The sequence below is a fragment of the Somniosus microcephalus genome, chromosome 34, assembly GCF_052327205.1.
Source record: "Somniosus microcephalus isolate GS21.2 chromosome 34, FLI_Smic_1.0, whole genome shotgun sequence".
Taxonomy (NCBI): Eukaryota; Metazoa; Chordata; class Chondrichthyes; order Squaliformes; family Somniosidae; genus Somniosus; species Somniosus microcephalus.
The window spans coordinates 21,259,821-21,274,080 of record NC_141020.1 but is presented as its reverse complement, the minus strand read 5'-3'; the positions used below and the strand labels follow the sequence as shown (position 1 = coordinate 21,274,080).

At 49.0% G+C, this 14,260-nt stretch overlaps 1 protein-coding gene across 5 annotated transcripts in view; it reads left to right on the top strand.

Moving 5' to 3' along the window:
- The window catches only part of LOC147096872 (homeobox protein Meis1-like), a 639,590-nt gene extending 626,047 nt beyond the window's left edge, over positions 1-13,543 (top strand). For 2 of the 5 annotated variants that reach the window (XM_085973576.1, XM_085973578.1), the window contains exons 10-13: positions 4,475-4,533; positions 6,413-6,502; positions 6,782-6,877; positions 12,997-13,085. In XM_085973576.1, the coding sequence (XP_085829702.1) occupies positions 4,475-4,533; positions 6,413-6,502; positions 6,782-6,840 (208 nt within the window). In that variant the 3' untranslated portion in view covers positions 6,841-6,877; positions 12,997-13,085. Of the gene's footprint in view, positions 1-4,474; positions 4,534-6,412; positions 6,503-6,781; positions 6,878-12,996 lie in introns of all 5 variants that reach the window. The other 3 variants (XM_085973574.1, XM_085973575.1, XM_085973579.1) reach the window with 2 other exon arrangements.
- Positions 13,544-14,260: the final 717 nt, after the last annotated feature.

The following is a 14,260-nucleotide window of genomic DNA, read 5'->3' as shown; positions in this document are numbered from 1 at the left end:
CTGGAGTGGATCTCAGCACCTGGAGTGGATCCCTACACCTGGAGTGACTCCCTGCACCTGTAGTGGATCCCGACACCTGGAGTGGATCTTGACACCTGGAGTGGATCCCAGCATCTGGAGTGAATCCCAGCACCTGGAGTGATCTTGACATCTGGAGAGGATCCCAGCACCTGGAGTGGATCCTAGCACATGGAGTGGCTCCCTGCACCTGGAGTGGATCCCGGCACCTGGAGTGGATCTTGACACCTGGAGTGGATCCCGGCACCTGGAGTGGATTCCGGCACCTGGAGTGGAAAAAGTTAAAAATAGAACCATTGCCTGCTGACAGCGAGAAGGTGAAGTGTGGGAATGCACTCCAGGTGCCGGGATCCACTCTGGGTGCCGGGATCCACTCTGGGTGCCGGGATCCACTCTGGGTGCCGGGATCCACTCCGGGTGCCGGGATCCACTCCAGCTACAGCGGGAGGCAGAGTGGACCGCAGGGTCAATGGGGATAAAAGTAACCCTCATCACCGGGTAGGCGGCCGACGGCGAATCGGGCGCCCGTGTCACACCCCGCCGCCATTTTGTTTTCCGCCAGCGGAAAAGAAAACCGGGCGAGGTGAAAGAGTTAAAACTGCCTCCCCCGCCGTCCCGTGTTTAGAAACATAGAAACATAGAAGATAGGAGCAGGAGTAGGCCATTCGGCCCCTCAAGCCTGCTCCGCCATTCAATGAGATCATGGCTAATCATCCAAATTCAGTACCCTGTCCCTGCCTTCTCTCCTTGATCCCCTTGATCCCTTTAGCCTTAAGAAATATATCCAACTCCTTCTTGAATATATTTAATGAATTGGCCTCCACTGCCTTCTGTGGTAGAGAATTCCACAGGTTCACCACTCTCTGGGTGAAGAAATTCCTCCTCATCTCTGTCCTAAATGGCTGACCCCTTATCCTTAGACTGTGACCCCTGGTTCTGGACTCCCCCGCCATCGGGAACAGCCTTCCTGCATCCAGTCTGTCTAGTCCTGTCAGAATTTTATAAGTTTCAGGTGCGGGGGCGGGGGTGGGGGGGGGGGCGGGGGGCGTGAGGTAAACGTACAACCGCACCAACGTGTCAAACAGCGGAAAGAATAACCAAAGAAAGGAAGGCGGTGGAGTATTTCATTCAAAAATTACCTCACCTCCCTGGGGGGATATGGGGAGGGAGAATATAATGTAAACTAACATTTTTCTTCAGTAAAGTCACTGGAAATATGCAGGGGGGGGTTTTCTTCTCCTCAAACGGAAGAAGAAAAATGTGTCGACTGGAAGTCCAGGGAGAATACAAACAGGTCAGCACAACAGTTAGCAAAATGGAGCTACTTTCCAGTTCTCTTTTAGGCCTTAGGCTTTGTAGCTACACAATTGACTTGGAAGAAAATCATTAAAGGGATGAAGCTGGCCCTGCTCTTTGTGAGGGGAGTGTGAGACTGGGGCTGTATGATGGATCACTGACAACCCTTTCTCAGGCTGTCAGAAGTGCTTTCAACCAACTCAGATCAGGAAAACCTTGAAGTCTTTCGGTTTGGCAGAATCCCCTTCAGCAACATCCAGGAGAGAAAGAGAAAGGGGGGGGGGTGCGCGAGGGGGTTGGGGGAACGAGACAAAGGAGATGTTTGAGGAATCAGCGCTTGCACTTTCGGGAACAAGTGGCATTTGGTCAAATGCCTGTCCGCATTGGTGCTCAGCTGCCTTGCTCGTTCTCCTTCCTGCTCGTTACAAAGCGTTCAAGTGTCAGCCGCTGGGGCCTCGTGCGACGAGAGCATGCTCGCCGCTTCCGCACCACGCTATCCTCCCAGCACTGAACGCACTTAACCCTTTTGCTCAACAGCCGCGGGCTCAGTGGGCAGCAGTCTCGCCTCCGGGCCTGAAGGTCGTGGATTCAAATCCCACTCCAGATTCGTGAGCCCGTGAATCCAGACTGATACTCCAGGGCAGTACTGAGGGAAGCGGCGCACTGTCGGAGGTGCCCTCCTTCGGATGAAACGTTAGACTCGGGGGGGGCGTAAAATATCCATTCCAACGTTTCGAAGTAGAGCCGGGGAGTTCTCCCCGGTGCCCTGGCCAATAGTTAACCCTCAGCCAACGTCACTAAAAACAGATTATCTGATCGTTAGCTCGTTACTGTTTGTGGGATCTTGCTGTGCGCACATTGGCTGCCGCGTTGCCTGCATTGCAACAGTGACTACAAAGAAGTACATCATTACCTGTAAAACACGTGAATGGTGCTATATCAATGTTAGTACCTTTCTTTCTTTCTTTCTCTCTCTCTCGTTGGACGAGAGTTGGGTGTGATCAGGCTCCCGTCCAATGGCAGCGCCTGTATATTTAATGTGCGAAAGGTTGGCCTGGCTGCTGTCTATGACAGACCCCAACCATGTCAATCTTCCAAGGTCTAGGCCCCAATTAGCTGGAAAAAAAACACCTCTTTCAGCATGTTGACCAAACACGGTAAACTAACTGTACTTTACAATAAATAAAATACAAATGATGACAGACAGGAAAAAACCCTCTGGTCCATCCAGCCTGTCCCACACTGCGATTTCCTGTGCATCGCGGTATACAGACTCCCCACCGCATCAGAAAGCCATGCGATCTCCTGGATGAGGTGAAACACCAAATAGAAACTCAGGCCAATTTACAGGGGAAAGAAAATCTGGAAAATTCCTCCCCCGACCACCTTGCACTCCTGGGAGTCAGTCAGAGATTCCGCCCTTGGACATTTCACTAGTCGTTAGTCACCTTCCTCGGGAGGTTAAAGCTGGGCAGAACTGCACAAAGTCCGTTGGAAAAGGAGAGCTGAACGAGCTGAGGGCCCTTTTCCTCATTCCGTGTTTTCTCCTTTACATTTAAATTAAGTGACTACAAGGTTCTGTTTATAAGCAATAACAAAAAGCTGGCAGGGAACTGGAGGCTGTAATTTAATCTCTGGATTTGGCTGGTGATCAGGACTGATTGAATTACAGGCCGATATCTATCTGTGATATTATATTTAATATAGAGCGTCTGTTGGTGTACACTGCAGCAGTAAGCAACATCCTGTATCGCTGCTGCTTCCTGTCACATGGTTAATACACAGACCCCCTTCCCACTTTCTCCTGTCAATTATATAAAAACCGTCCCCACCTTAGTTCTACATACAGGAAACTCTTTGGTATCCGGCACCGACGGGACCGGGATGGTGCCGGTTGATTAAAAATTCCGGATGACGGAGAGGGTTATCTACTGAGGCTATTTTTAACAAACAAAAATTAAAAAATCAAGAAATGTGCAGTATACAGTAATTGGGTACTCGCCTACAGAATGTTGTGTTAAATGGATGGTGGAAGATGCTTGATTAAGTACAGCACTGCCAGTTGAGGGTAATCCATAACTCTTTAATTACTTAACAGTAAAACAAAACTTATACAGTAAACAGAAAAATGGCAGATTGGAAGAGACTGCCGGCAGCGCGGGAGAGTCGGACTCTGTTATTGAGGTGTTCGGACTTCCGACAGCGCCAAGAAGCCGAGTAGTGGCAGTTTGGAGAACTACCCCCACTGACTAACTCGGCCACCGCGGGAAACTCTGCGCCCTTACCTGAGGGCTCCCGGGACGTGCACAATTCCGGTGCCGGGCCTCTCCAAACTGCCGGTGCGCAGGGCCCGCGTATCCCAGAGGCGCAGGTAGTTCGCAGCGTCCCTGGGATCACGTGGGCCATGGGGAGCCAATCACAGAAGGGAATCTCCCTTCATACATTTGACAGGAAGACCTGTCAAATATATGAATGGAGATCACCCCCAAAACATAGCAAAACTTTAAATAAAGTTTTTAAAAAATCACATTTTTAAAATGACTTGAAAGTACAATAAATTAACTATTTTAAACAAAACTAACTTTTTGAAAAAAATAATTAAAGTGTTTTACGGAGCTAAAAATAAACTTACCTTTTTTAAAAGTATTTTTAAATGATAAATCAGTGGAAATTTTTTTTTTTTTAAACTTTTTTCTACTCTTATCCTGGTAAAAGCAGGTCTTATGCCTGCTTTTACCAGGCGCAAGAATTGTAAGGGTTTTCTGCGGGCGGAGGGTCTCCAAAAAGCGGAACTCTCCGCCGCAGAGGCCCCTCTCCAGGGCAGCCGAAGGATCTGTCAAGAGCTTTCTTGACAGATCGGAAATGCCGGTTTCCAGCGCATGCGCAGTGCGTGCCTGAAACCGGCATTTCCGATGGCCCTATGGGTGGGTACACAGCGCGTACACACCCATAGGGATCAGAATATCCGGCCCATTGTAATTCTGTGTTTGTTGTATTGTGCTAGGGTCCTGACAGCTGAACACTTCAAAATGGTAGCCGACTGTTGGGCCTGAAGGACCACCTCACTGGAAGTCGCCATCTTATCCCAATTGTACCATTCTGAACGGACAGCTCTTATATTGCCATGCTCACTCTGACAACTACTGTCTTTTTCATTTAGGTTCATTAATGCAAGACGTCGTATCGTGCAGCCAATGATCGACCAATCAAATCGCACAGGTCTGGTTTAATACTTATTTCACTTTAATTTACTCTGAGGGAACATTTCTCCCTTAAAGGGGCTCGTCGATAGCCTCTTGAGAACCAACTCACACGTGGCGTTCATTGGCAAGCGGTGAAATCGGGAAGCCCCCCCCCGACTTATGTTGGCATCGTAAAGTCTGCCGGCTGCTCTCAGTGGAGTAACGTGGTGGGAAGGGGAGGTGTGCGGAGTAGCAGCACTCCCAACATGGCACCAACACCGAGGAACCCACTTCCTTCTCTGTGTCACTCCTGGGTTCTGTCAGAGGAGGAGAGACTCCTACGTTTATTAATCAGGGCTGCTCTACATTAAATGTACTGAGGGCAAAATTTGTGATATTAATATTCATGCACGGAATCTCATCATTGGGGTATTACAGTACTTTTTTTTGCTGGCTTATTGTACCATCTAGGGTGATAGTGAGCCATTCGCTGTGTTTGATCTCAGCTCTGGTGGTGGTGGTGTGGCCTCGACAGTTTGCCTCAGTGTCCCCTGGAAGCTGACCAGTGCCTCTTGCGTTGGAAGTTGGGTGAGACAGGAGGAGATTCAACTGTGATTTCCCGTCTCCCCTCCCATCATCTGCTGACACCGTCTAGACACACTGGAAGCAATGGCCCTTGAACTTCAGATGGTGACACTACAATGCAGCATTATCATATTTTATTGCGATTACTGTTGTTTTTGTTGCTAAAACCAGAATGGCATCTTGTTAGCTCTGGGGCCCTTACAGTAAATCCCTCATCAATGTGACCATACGTCACATTGTATAGTCGACGGTCGATCAATCAAATTGAGGAAGGTTTAGGAAATGCTGTTTATTCAAAACATCTCGCCATTGTCCATCTGGTATGCAGATAAGCACCTAGCTTGGCTCAGTGGTAGCACTCGTTCCCCTGAGTCTGAAGGCTTTAGGTTCAAAGTCCCACTCCAGGGACTAAATCCAGGCCGACACCCCAGTGCGGTACTGAGGGAGTGCGGTACTGAGGGAGTGCTGCATTGCCAGAGGGGCCGCCTCTTGGCTGAGTTGTTAAACTGCCTGGTGTGCGGGTGTGAGAGATTCCCTGGCACTTTTTCAAAGAAGTGCTGGAAGTTTTCCCCTGTCCTGGCCAACATTCATCCCTCAACCAATGCCACCACAACGCATTAATTCGTTATTTATTTCATTTGTTGCTCGTGCAAACTGACTGCTGGGTTCACCTACTTAACAACAAGTGGCTTTACTTCAAATGTAATTGGCTGTTTGCGAATCGCTTTGGGGTGTTCGGAGTAAGTGAAGGGGCGCTGTATAAATGCAAGTCTGTTCTTTCTTTTCACACTCTTATCAAAGAACATTTTTGTGCTCCAGGAAGACCCACCATTTTTCGGTCACCAAATGACACTGCCGCTGGGAGGAGCCTCCCGTATCCCTGAATGCAATTGGTCTAGAGCCACCCAACCCTTGGCAAGCAGCGGAGCATGCAGACGTTGCAGTGGGATGAGTTGGCACCTTAGAGCTCCTTACTGCCGATTGGCTGCCTCGGTTGGGTGGGTTGGCATCCTGTCGCTCGGCATTCCCACAACTTCACTTTCACAGCCATAGAACGGGCTGTGGGGGAAATGGTCTAACTCACCGTTCCTTTCTATTGGCCAATTGTGTGTCGAATGTAGTTGTGCCATCGATGGATTTTCCCGCCATCGATGGATTTTCCCACCCTCTCATATTTGGCTATTTTCCCTGGCGGTTCTCCCACCCTCTCTTGCTGTTTCTTTTTTAATGAACCACATTGACGTTCATTAATGTAAACACAAGTAGAACCATGCTTCAAGTCCAAAGTTCCCAACACTTGAGTGAATCGCATTTTTGTACTCTTCCTTCAGTTGGCCAGGGCGCACCATACAGTCCAGATGGTCCACCAATGGGAGGGTTTGTAATGGACGGGCAACAGCACATGGGCATTCGGCCTCCAGGTAAGCTCAGACTCTTCCCTTCACCATTGACGTAGAGCATTCCTCTCCACCCCCTCCTGTCTCACCACACTCGCCCCACTAGCAGCCTTGGAAAAAACATCACATGACTTTGTTTTTTTTTGCTTTCACTTCACTATTTCATTAACATTTAGACGCACAATTTTTAAAATATCCCTTCAATCCATTTAATGTCCAGGGGTATTCCTTTTTTTTTGCTGTCATGTATTCTGACTTTGGTGATTTCCTGGCATGGTCTTGGATTGTTTATCTTCCTTCTAGGACCTATGGGTGGAATGGGCATGAATATGGGCATGGAGGGGCAATGGCACTACATGTAGCCTTCATCACTGTTACCCAATCGCAAAGCAAGGGGAAGTAAGTACTGTCCCCATTGGGGGTGATTGTATTCTTTGTCTCCATCCACCCAGGGATCTCCCTCTTCTTCACCATTACCATGATTGTTCTTCTCGTCTACCTCCTCATTATACGGCTAGACGTATTAGATCCATTGTGCTTGTCTTGTCTTCTTTTTTTTGTACATCGAATGTTCTGTTTTCCCTTCGACTTCCCAAGGAAGGTAGAGCGAATGAATATGTCTGCGCTGTCCCTCACTTGGATTCTGTGCAGTCAGCTGATGGGCATCATGGGTGCTAGGAGGGAGAGGATGGTTACTGTTAGTGTGTTTTGAACCTTTCCTCTCCCACCCTAGCCCATGGTGGGATCCACTGTTGCTGCAGGATGTCCCACCTGCACAAGCAACACCATGACATACAGTGATTCCTCTTAACAGAAGTCACTGCATATTCTAAAGAATAATAGTTTCATATTCAGTTTAGAACTTAACCCTTGTATTTATCTACTTCTCTATTATTTTTCTATCTATCTATCTATCTCTCTATCTATCTATCTATCTACTTCTCTCTCTCTCTCTCTCTCTCTATCTATCTACCTATCTATCTATCTACCTATCCATCTATCTATCTATCTCTATCTCTTATCTCTATCTCTATCTATCACTCTATCTCTATCTCTTATCTCTATCTCTTATCTCTATCTCTATCTATCGCTCTATCTCTCTATCTGTCTATCTATCTATCTATCTCTATCTCTATCTCTATCTCTATCTCCATCTCCATCTATCTCTCTATCTCTCTACCTATCTCTATCTATCTATCTATCGATCTATCTCTCTATACAAAAGTTTTGAGTGTATCTGGCACACTTCAGCATGGCAAAACTGTTAAGAAAGAAAGAAAGAAAGAAAGCCAGTCATTTCACACAGGTTTCTTCTGACCTGGAGCTGGAAATTTGCAAGTACTTGGCGATCTGCAAATTTCCTTCACCAACAGCAATTAACCTCTAAGTGACCTTAGTGTATGGCCTTAAAGGGCCAGGCCGGGTTAACACATCTCCGCCTTAGCAGCAGAATAATACATGGTGTAATATACAGCCTCACGCTCCTGTCATTATAAAGTAGACAACAATCCCCTCCCCCCCACCCCACCCCACCATGAGCAATGCCACAGAATATCTGTAAACAGAATAAAAAATGCCCAGCAATGGGCCTCCTGGAGGTGATGCACCTCAGGGCTCAGGTGAGGCGTGCTCTTGTGGCCATTTCAGCCCCTTGCTGCATTAAAGCAGGACGCGCCCTTTAGATTTCAGCCAACTGCTGCCCCCGCTTTGGTGACGGCACCGCAAGCTCCATGAGGCAGCTACCGATGGGGGCCTAGCAATCTGTACAGGAGGTGACGCTCCGAGACTCCCCCGGAGATCCAGCACCAAGGCTCTGAACATAAATGGTGGCGCCGGTCACCTGTTCTCCACCAAGTCCGGCAGCACAACCAGCAATGGGTTTTCCATCGTGTAGGGCTGCCAACTCTCCAGGGTTGGCCCTGGAGTCTCCAGGAATTGCAGATTAATCTCCAGGACACTGCAGTGAACAAAACTCAAGAGAACATTCATAGGGGCACTAAAAAAAAATGACGTGCTTTTTCTTTCATTTTCTTTAAACACTATTGTCTATTAGTTATAAAAATATTGAGGATGGAGGAAGAAAAGGCTGTTTGGCCAATTGGGTAATGAACAGTCTGTCAGTCTGTTCGCTTTCCCAATTGACCGTGGGAAGGCGGGGCGCTGCAGGATGGACATGTTGGGCAGCCAATGATGGGAATGTGGGGGGGGTGGGGCACTGTGAGAATGGACATGTTGGGCGGCCAATGACGGGAATGTGGGGGGGCCGGTCGGGGCACTGTGAGAATGGACATGTTGGGCAACCAACGGCGGGAGTGTGGGGGGGCGGGGCACCGCAGGATGGACATGTTGGGTGGCCAATGACGGGAATGTGGGGGGGCCGGTTGGGGCACTGTGAGAATGGACATGTTGGGCGGCCAATGGCGGGAGTGTGGGAGGGGGGGGCGGGACACTGTGAGGATGGACATGTTGGGCGGCCAATGGTGGGAGTGTGGGGGGGGTGGCGGGACACTGTGAGGATGGACATGTTGGGTGGCCAATGGTGGGAGTGTGGGGGGGAGGAACCGCAGGATGCACATGTTGGGCGGCCAATGGCGGGAGTGTGGGGGGGGCGGGGCACCGCAGGATGGACATGTTAGGCGGCCAATGGCGGGAGTGTGGTGGGCAGGACACTGTGAGGATGGACATGTTGGGCGGCCAATGGCGGGAGTGTGGTGGGCAGGACACTGTGAGGATGGACATGCCGGGCGGCCAATGGCGGGAGGGTGGGGGGGGGGCGGGGCGCTTGGAGGCAGGAGGTCATGTGATGAAACCTCTCGGAATACATCCAACCAGACCCGAGCATCATGACACTCGCGGAATTTGCCAGAAAAACGCGTTTTCTTTTTGTGGTTTAAAGAAAAAAACATCTTTCAAAATGAAAGTTTAGAAGGGAAAAGAAAACTCCGTGGCCCAGACAGGAATGTTAGCTAGTGAGCTGAGGCAAGTTAGCAACTCGATAGGAGAAACACTAAGCATTAGCCACACACAAAAGGGCAGGGCTCCCTCGCTTGAGCTAATTGATTGTGGGCCGTTTAAGTACGCAGTCAATCGCACTGTGTCCAATTGAATTGACTGGGCAGGTATGCAAATACACTCATTAACATCTCGGATCCGACATGGGTCACAGCACCTGAACCCAAGGCTTGCATTACACTCCGAGCCTAGACGGACGCAAATTAACGGATTTTGAATTCTGAACAAAGGAATTCTGAGAGAACACAGGCAATTTTAGCATCAGATAAACTTGTAAATGGCGCCCAAGCTGCAATTACTAGGATAACCTCACCTCACCTTACATTACTTCAACCCGATTGCCTGCCCTTATGAAAGTATTTTCCGTTACAATCCGTAACAATAATAGTCCAGGGGATGGAGGTGGTCGCGAGGTACTGCATAGGCCCTTATATGATATCTAGCTGGCTCTATTAGACAAGGACATCCAGATTCATCTCGGTTCAGACCAGCTGATGCTCAGGGCTGCATGCAAGACAACTCTAAACTGATTCCTTCCAAAAGGTTGTGCCAGCCCACTTTCGCCCACCTTCTGGCTGAGGAGTCAGTAATGAGGGGTTGTCAATTTAAAATTGTCATTAAGAGAGGTTAGGAGAATTTCTTTTACCCAGAGACCATTGCATCGTTTAACAGAATCGTGAATAAATATTTGAAATAGAGGAAGGTACATAGAGAGAGAAAGGCAGTGGGATTAGTATTGGATTGATGCAGGGCTATGTGGGGGGAGAGAGAGGCAGTGCAATCAGTTTGGGATTGACGGCTATGGGGGGAGACTGGGGCAGTGGGATTAATTTGGGATCGATATAGGACTATGGGGAGAGACTGTGATAGTGGGATTCATTTGGGATCGATATAGGACTATGGGGGGAGACTGGGGCAGTGGGATTAGTATTGGATTGATACAGGGCTATGGGGAGAGACTGCGACAGTGGGATTTGTTTGGGATTCATACAGGACTATGGGGAGAGAGCGGAACAGTGGGATTAGTTTGGGATTGATACAGGGCTATGGGGAGAGACTGCGATAGTGGGATTTGTTTGGGATTGATACAGGACTATGGGGAGAGAGCGGAACAGTGGGATTAGTTTGGGATTGATACAGGGCTATGGGGAGAGGGTGGGACAGTGGGATTAGTTTGGGATTGATACAGGGCTATGGGGAGAGAGCGGGGCAGTGGGATTAGTTTGGGATTGATACTGGGCTATGGGGAGAGAGTGGGACAGTGGGATTAGTTTGGGATTGATAGAGGGCTTTGGGGAGAGAGCGGGCGAAGTGGGATTAGTTTGGGATTGATACAGGGCTATGGGGAGAGGGCGGGGCAGTGGGATTAGTTTGGGATTGATACAGGGCTATGGGGAGAGAGCGGGGCAGTGGGATTAGTTTGGGATTGATACTGGGCTATGGGGAGAGAGTGGGGCAGTGGGATTAGTTTGGGATTGATAGAGGGCTTTGGGGAGAGAGCGGGCGAAGTGGGATTAGTTTGGGATTAATACTGGGCTATGGGGAGAGCGGTGTCTTGTTTAAAGGTTGCACAAGGCACATTCCTTCTCCCATGAGGAAAGGTGGGAATTTGTAGAGGCAGAAAGCATCTGTGACAGGCTGTGGAAGGAGGAAGCAGGCACATGCAAACTAGGATAAAGAGAATTCAGCCATGCGCCAGTTTAAGGGAAAGAAAGCGGGCAGAGCTGAGGGACAGAGAGAGTAATCACACCAGTCTTGGACAAATATCGTTGATCTTTCATCGTCGCTGGGTCAAAATCCTGGAACTCCCTCCCTAACAGCACTGTGGGAGCACCTTCACCACACGGACTGCAGCGGTTCAAGAAGGCGGGTCACCACCACCTTCTCAAGGGCAATTAGGGATGGGTAATAAATGCTGGCCTTGCCAGTGTCGCCCACAGCCCATGAGTGAACAATAAAAGGTTACTGGAAGGAAAAAGAAAGCAAACACGAGACATGCGACAGTCTAGGGGAAGGAGAAAGCAGGAACAAGGCAGGCGAGGGGAACTAGGGAGCAAATACTGCAGGCTATAGGAGGGAGAACAGGACATGGCAGAGCAGGAGAAAGGAAGTAGAGATGGCAGGCTCAGGGAAGAAGAGAAGGCAAGCGGCAAGCTACGGGCAGGAGAGGGGGTAAATTGCAAGTTTGGGGCCGAGAAATTGGACTTGCGCCCAAAACGGACGGCAGGACGTCAACGGGATTACCTCGTGCGCCGGTTTCTGCCAGCCTGAGGCCCAAGCCAAATCATCGGGCCTCATTCAAATGAAACAGGCCAGCTGCGGCCACCAATCAGTCCTCCCTATGCAGGGTCCTATGGCGGGAGTGCATCAGGTAGGTCCTGGCAGATTGGGGGGGGGGGAATGTGAAGTGGGGTTGGGGGTGTGGGGGGGGGTGGTGTGGGTGGTGGTGGGGGTAATTGAGCCTGGGCTGACAGAGGCCTGCCGTTATTTTGAGGAGCCAGGAGGAGAACTCGAATTTTGCCAACAACCGGTGTTAGGACCCCGATTTGCACGTGTAAGGCGCCTGTTTCAGGCGGGCGTTTTGGAAACCTAAAAAGCACCAGCTTCCAAAATGGCGACCGGCGCACTTGCAGGACAGATTCGGCGCGGGAGGTGGGCACCCAAAAATTCGTCCTCCTGTGCTTCATTTTACACCCCCAAAAAACGGGTGCCACAAAGATGAGTTTCTCCCCAAGTCTCTAAAACACAAAAGGAAAATCCTACAATAGACGTTGGGTGGTCGAGCAATGGTCTCGCCAACAACAACAGCAACTTGTATTTATATAGCGCCTTTAACATCGTAAAACATCCCAAGGCGCTTCACAGGAGTATTATAAAACAAAATTTGACACCAAGCCACATAAGGAGAAATTAGGGCAGGTGACCAAAAGCTTGGTCAAAGAGATAGGTTTTAAGGAGCGTCTTAAAGGAGGAGAGAGAGGTGGAGAGGTTTAGGGAGGGAATTCCAGAGCTCAGGGCCCAGGCAGCTGAAGGCACGGCCGCCAATGGTGGAGCGATTAAAATCAGGGCAGAATTAGAGGAGTGCTGATAACTCGGGGGGATGTGGGGCTGAAGGAGATTACATAGACAGGAAGGGGCGAGGCCATGGAAGGATTTGAAAACAAGGATGAGAATTTTAAAATCGAGGCGTTGCTTAACTGGGAGGCAATGTAGGTCAGCGAGCACAGGGGCGATGAGTGAACGGGACTTGGTGCGAGTTAGGACGCGGGCAGCAGAGTTTCCATTAGCTTCCGTGCTCAGTCGAATAGAACAGATCCAACAGAAAAGTCAGCATTGGCCAATCACACTGTGAACCTGCTGGGGCCTTAAGTCACAATCACATTGACTTCTCAGCTAGAAAGCAGAGAACGTTTGGTGTTGAGGAACCTCAACAAAGCAAAACTGGAGGACATTGGTGGCTTGTTAAAAAAAAATAGAAATGACATTTTTTGGCTTTATTTCTCTAGGTTTGCCAGGAATGCCAGGGGACTACGTATCTCAAGGAGGTGCAATGGGCATGGGCCTCCCACAAGCAGGGTACACCCCTCCCCCGATGACACCTCACCCCGCACAGCTGAGACACGGACCCTCACTGCACTCCTATGTTCCTGGCCACCCCCACCACCCAGCCATGATGATGCACAGCGGACCCCCACCCCACCCTGTGATGCCATCGCAAAGCCCTTCCATTTTGAACCCTGGAGACCCCATCATGAGCGGACAGGCTATGGACATCCACGCCCATTAAAGTGTAAAGAAATGTACAGAAGAGGAAGAGTTTAATAAGATGTTCGGCCTCGGTATTTGAGGCACATACTGGAATTCAGACTGCTGTGTGTGTGACACTGTTGTTTATTTTTATTGTACCTTTTGTGGATTTGAATGAGGACCAATTCTGGAGCATCTTAACTAAAGTACCATGAGACTTTTATATACAATGAAATACTGAAAAAAAAAGGACATTACAACCATTTTTGAGCAACTGCAACAAACAATGAAGACTAAATTAACTTGTACATGTTCCGCTATCTCTTTTTTTGGTTTCCTATAGAATTTTCTTTTTTATATATATAGATAAAAAATAACAGCGAAAACAAAGTATTTCCACACTATGTGTGCTATTCTCATGGAGTAATGGAAACAACCTGTTTCCTGGGGGAGGGTGGGAGAGGGAGGGTGCGCTGGGAGGAGGGAGGCCATCTTACAGCAATGGGTGGGACCCAACCAGTTCCTGTAAGCCAACATGCCATTGGCCTTGTGGGTGGTGGGGAGCCATCTTGCCGCAATGGGTAGGACCCAACCAGCTCCTGTAAGCCAACATGGCATTAACCATCTGCCTCTCCTGCGTTGCCAGCCTTGATCTCCTGGATGCATAAGACGTGACCTCTGCATGTATTTTTTGTGTACGTTTTTCAGCATTCAGGGCACAAAGTCTGGGAAGTGTATTTGCCAAGTCCATACGTGGATTGGTTCTGAGGCTAGATTCAGAATTCTACAATAATATTTCATCGTAATTGCTAAGTCCACTCACTAACGATGACCGAGTTATCTTTTGACCTCATCCTGAAAGCTCCTTCTAGAATAGTTTCGATCGACATGTCAATTTTCTTCTGGCAATTGGCTGATTGAATCATTGGCGATGACTAAACGTGGAGTTCCTCAAAATATTCTTTAAGTATGTCCCCAATTTGATACCATACATTTAAAGTACTAACAGACAATGGATCCCTT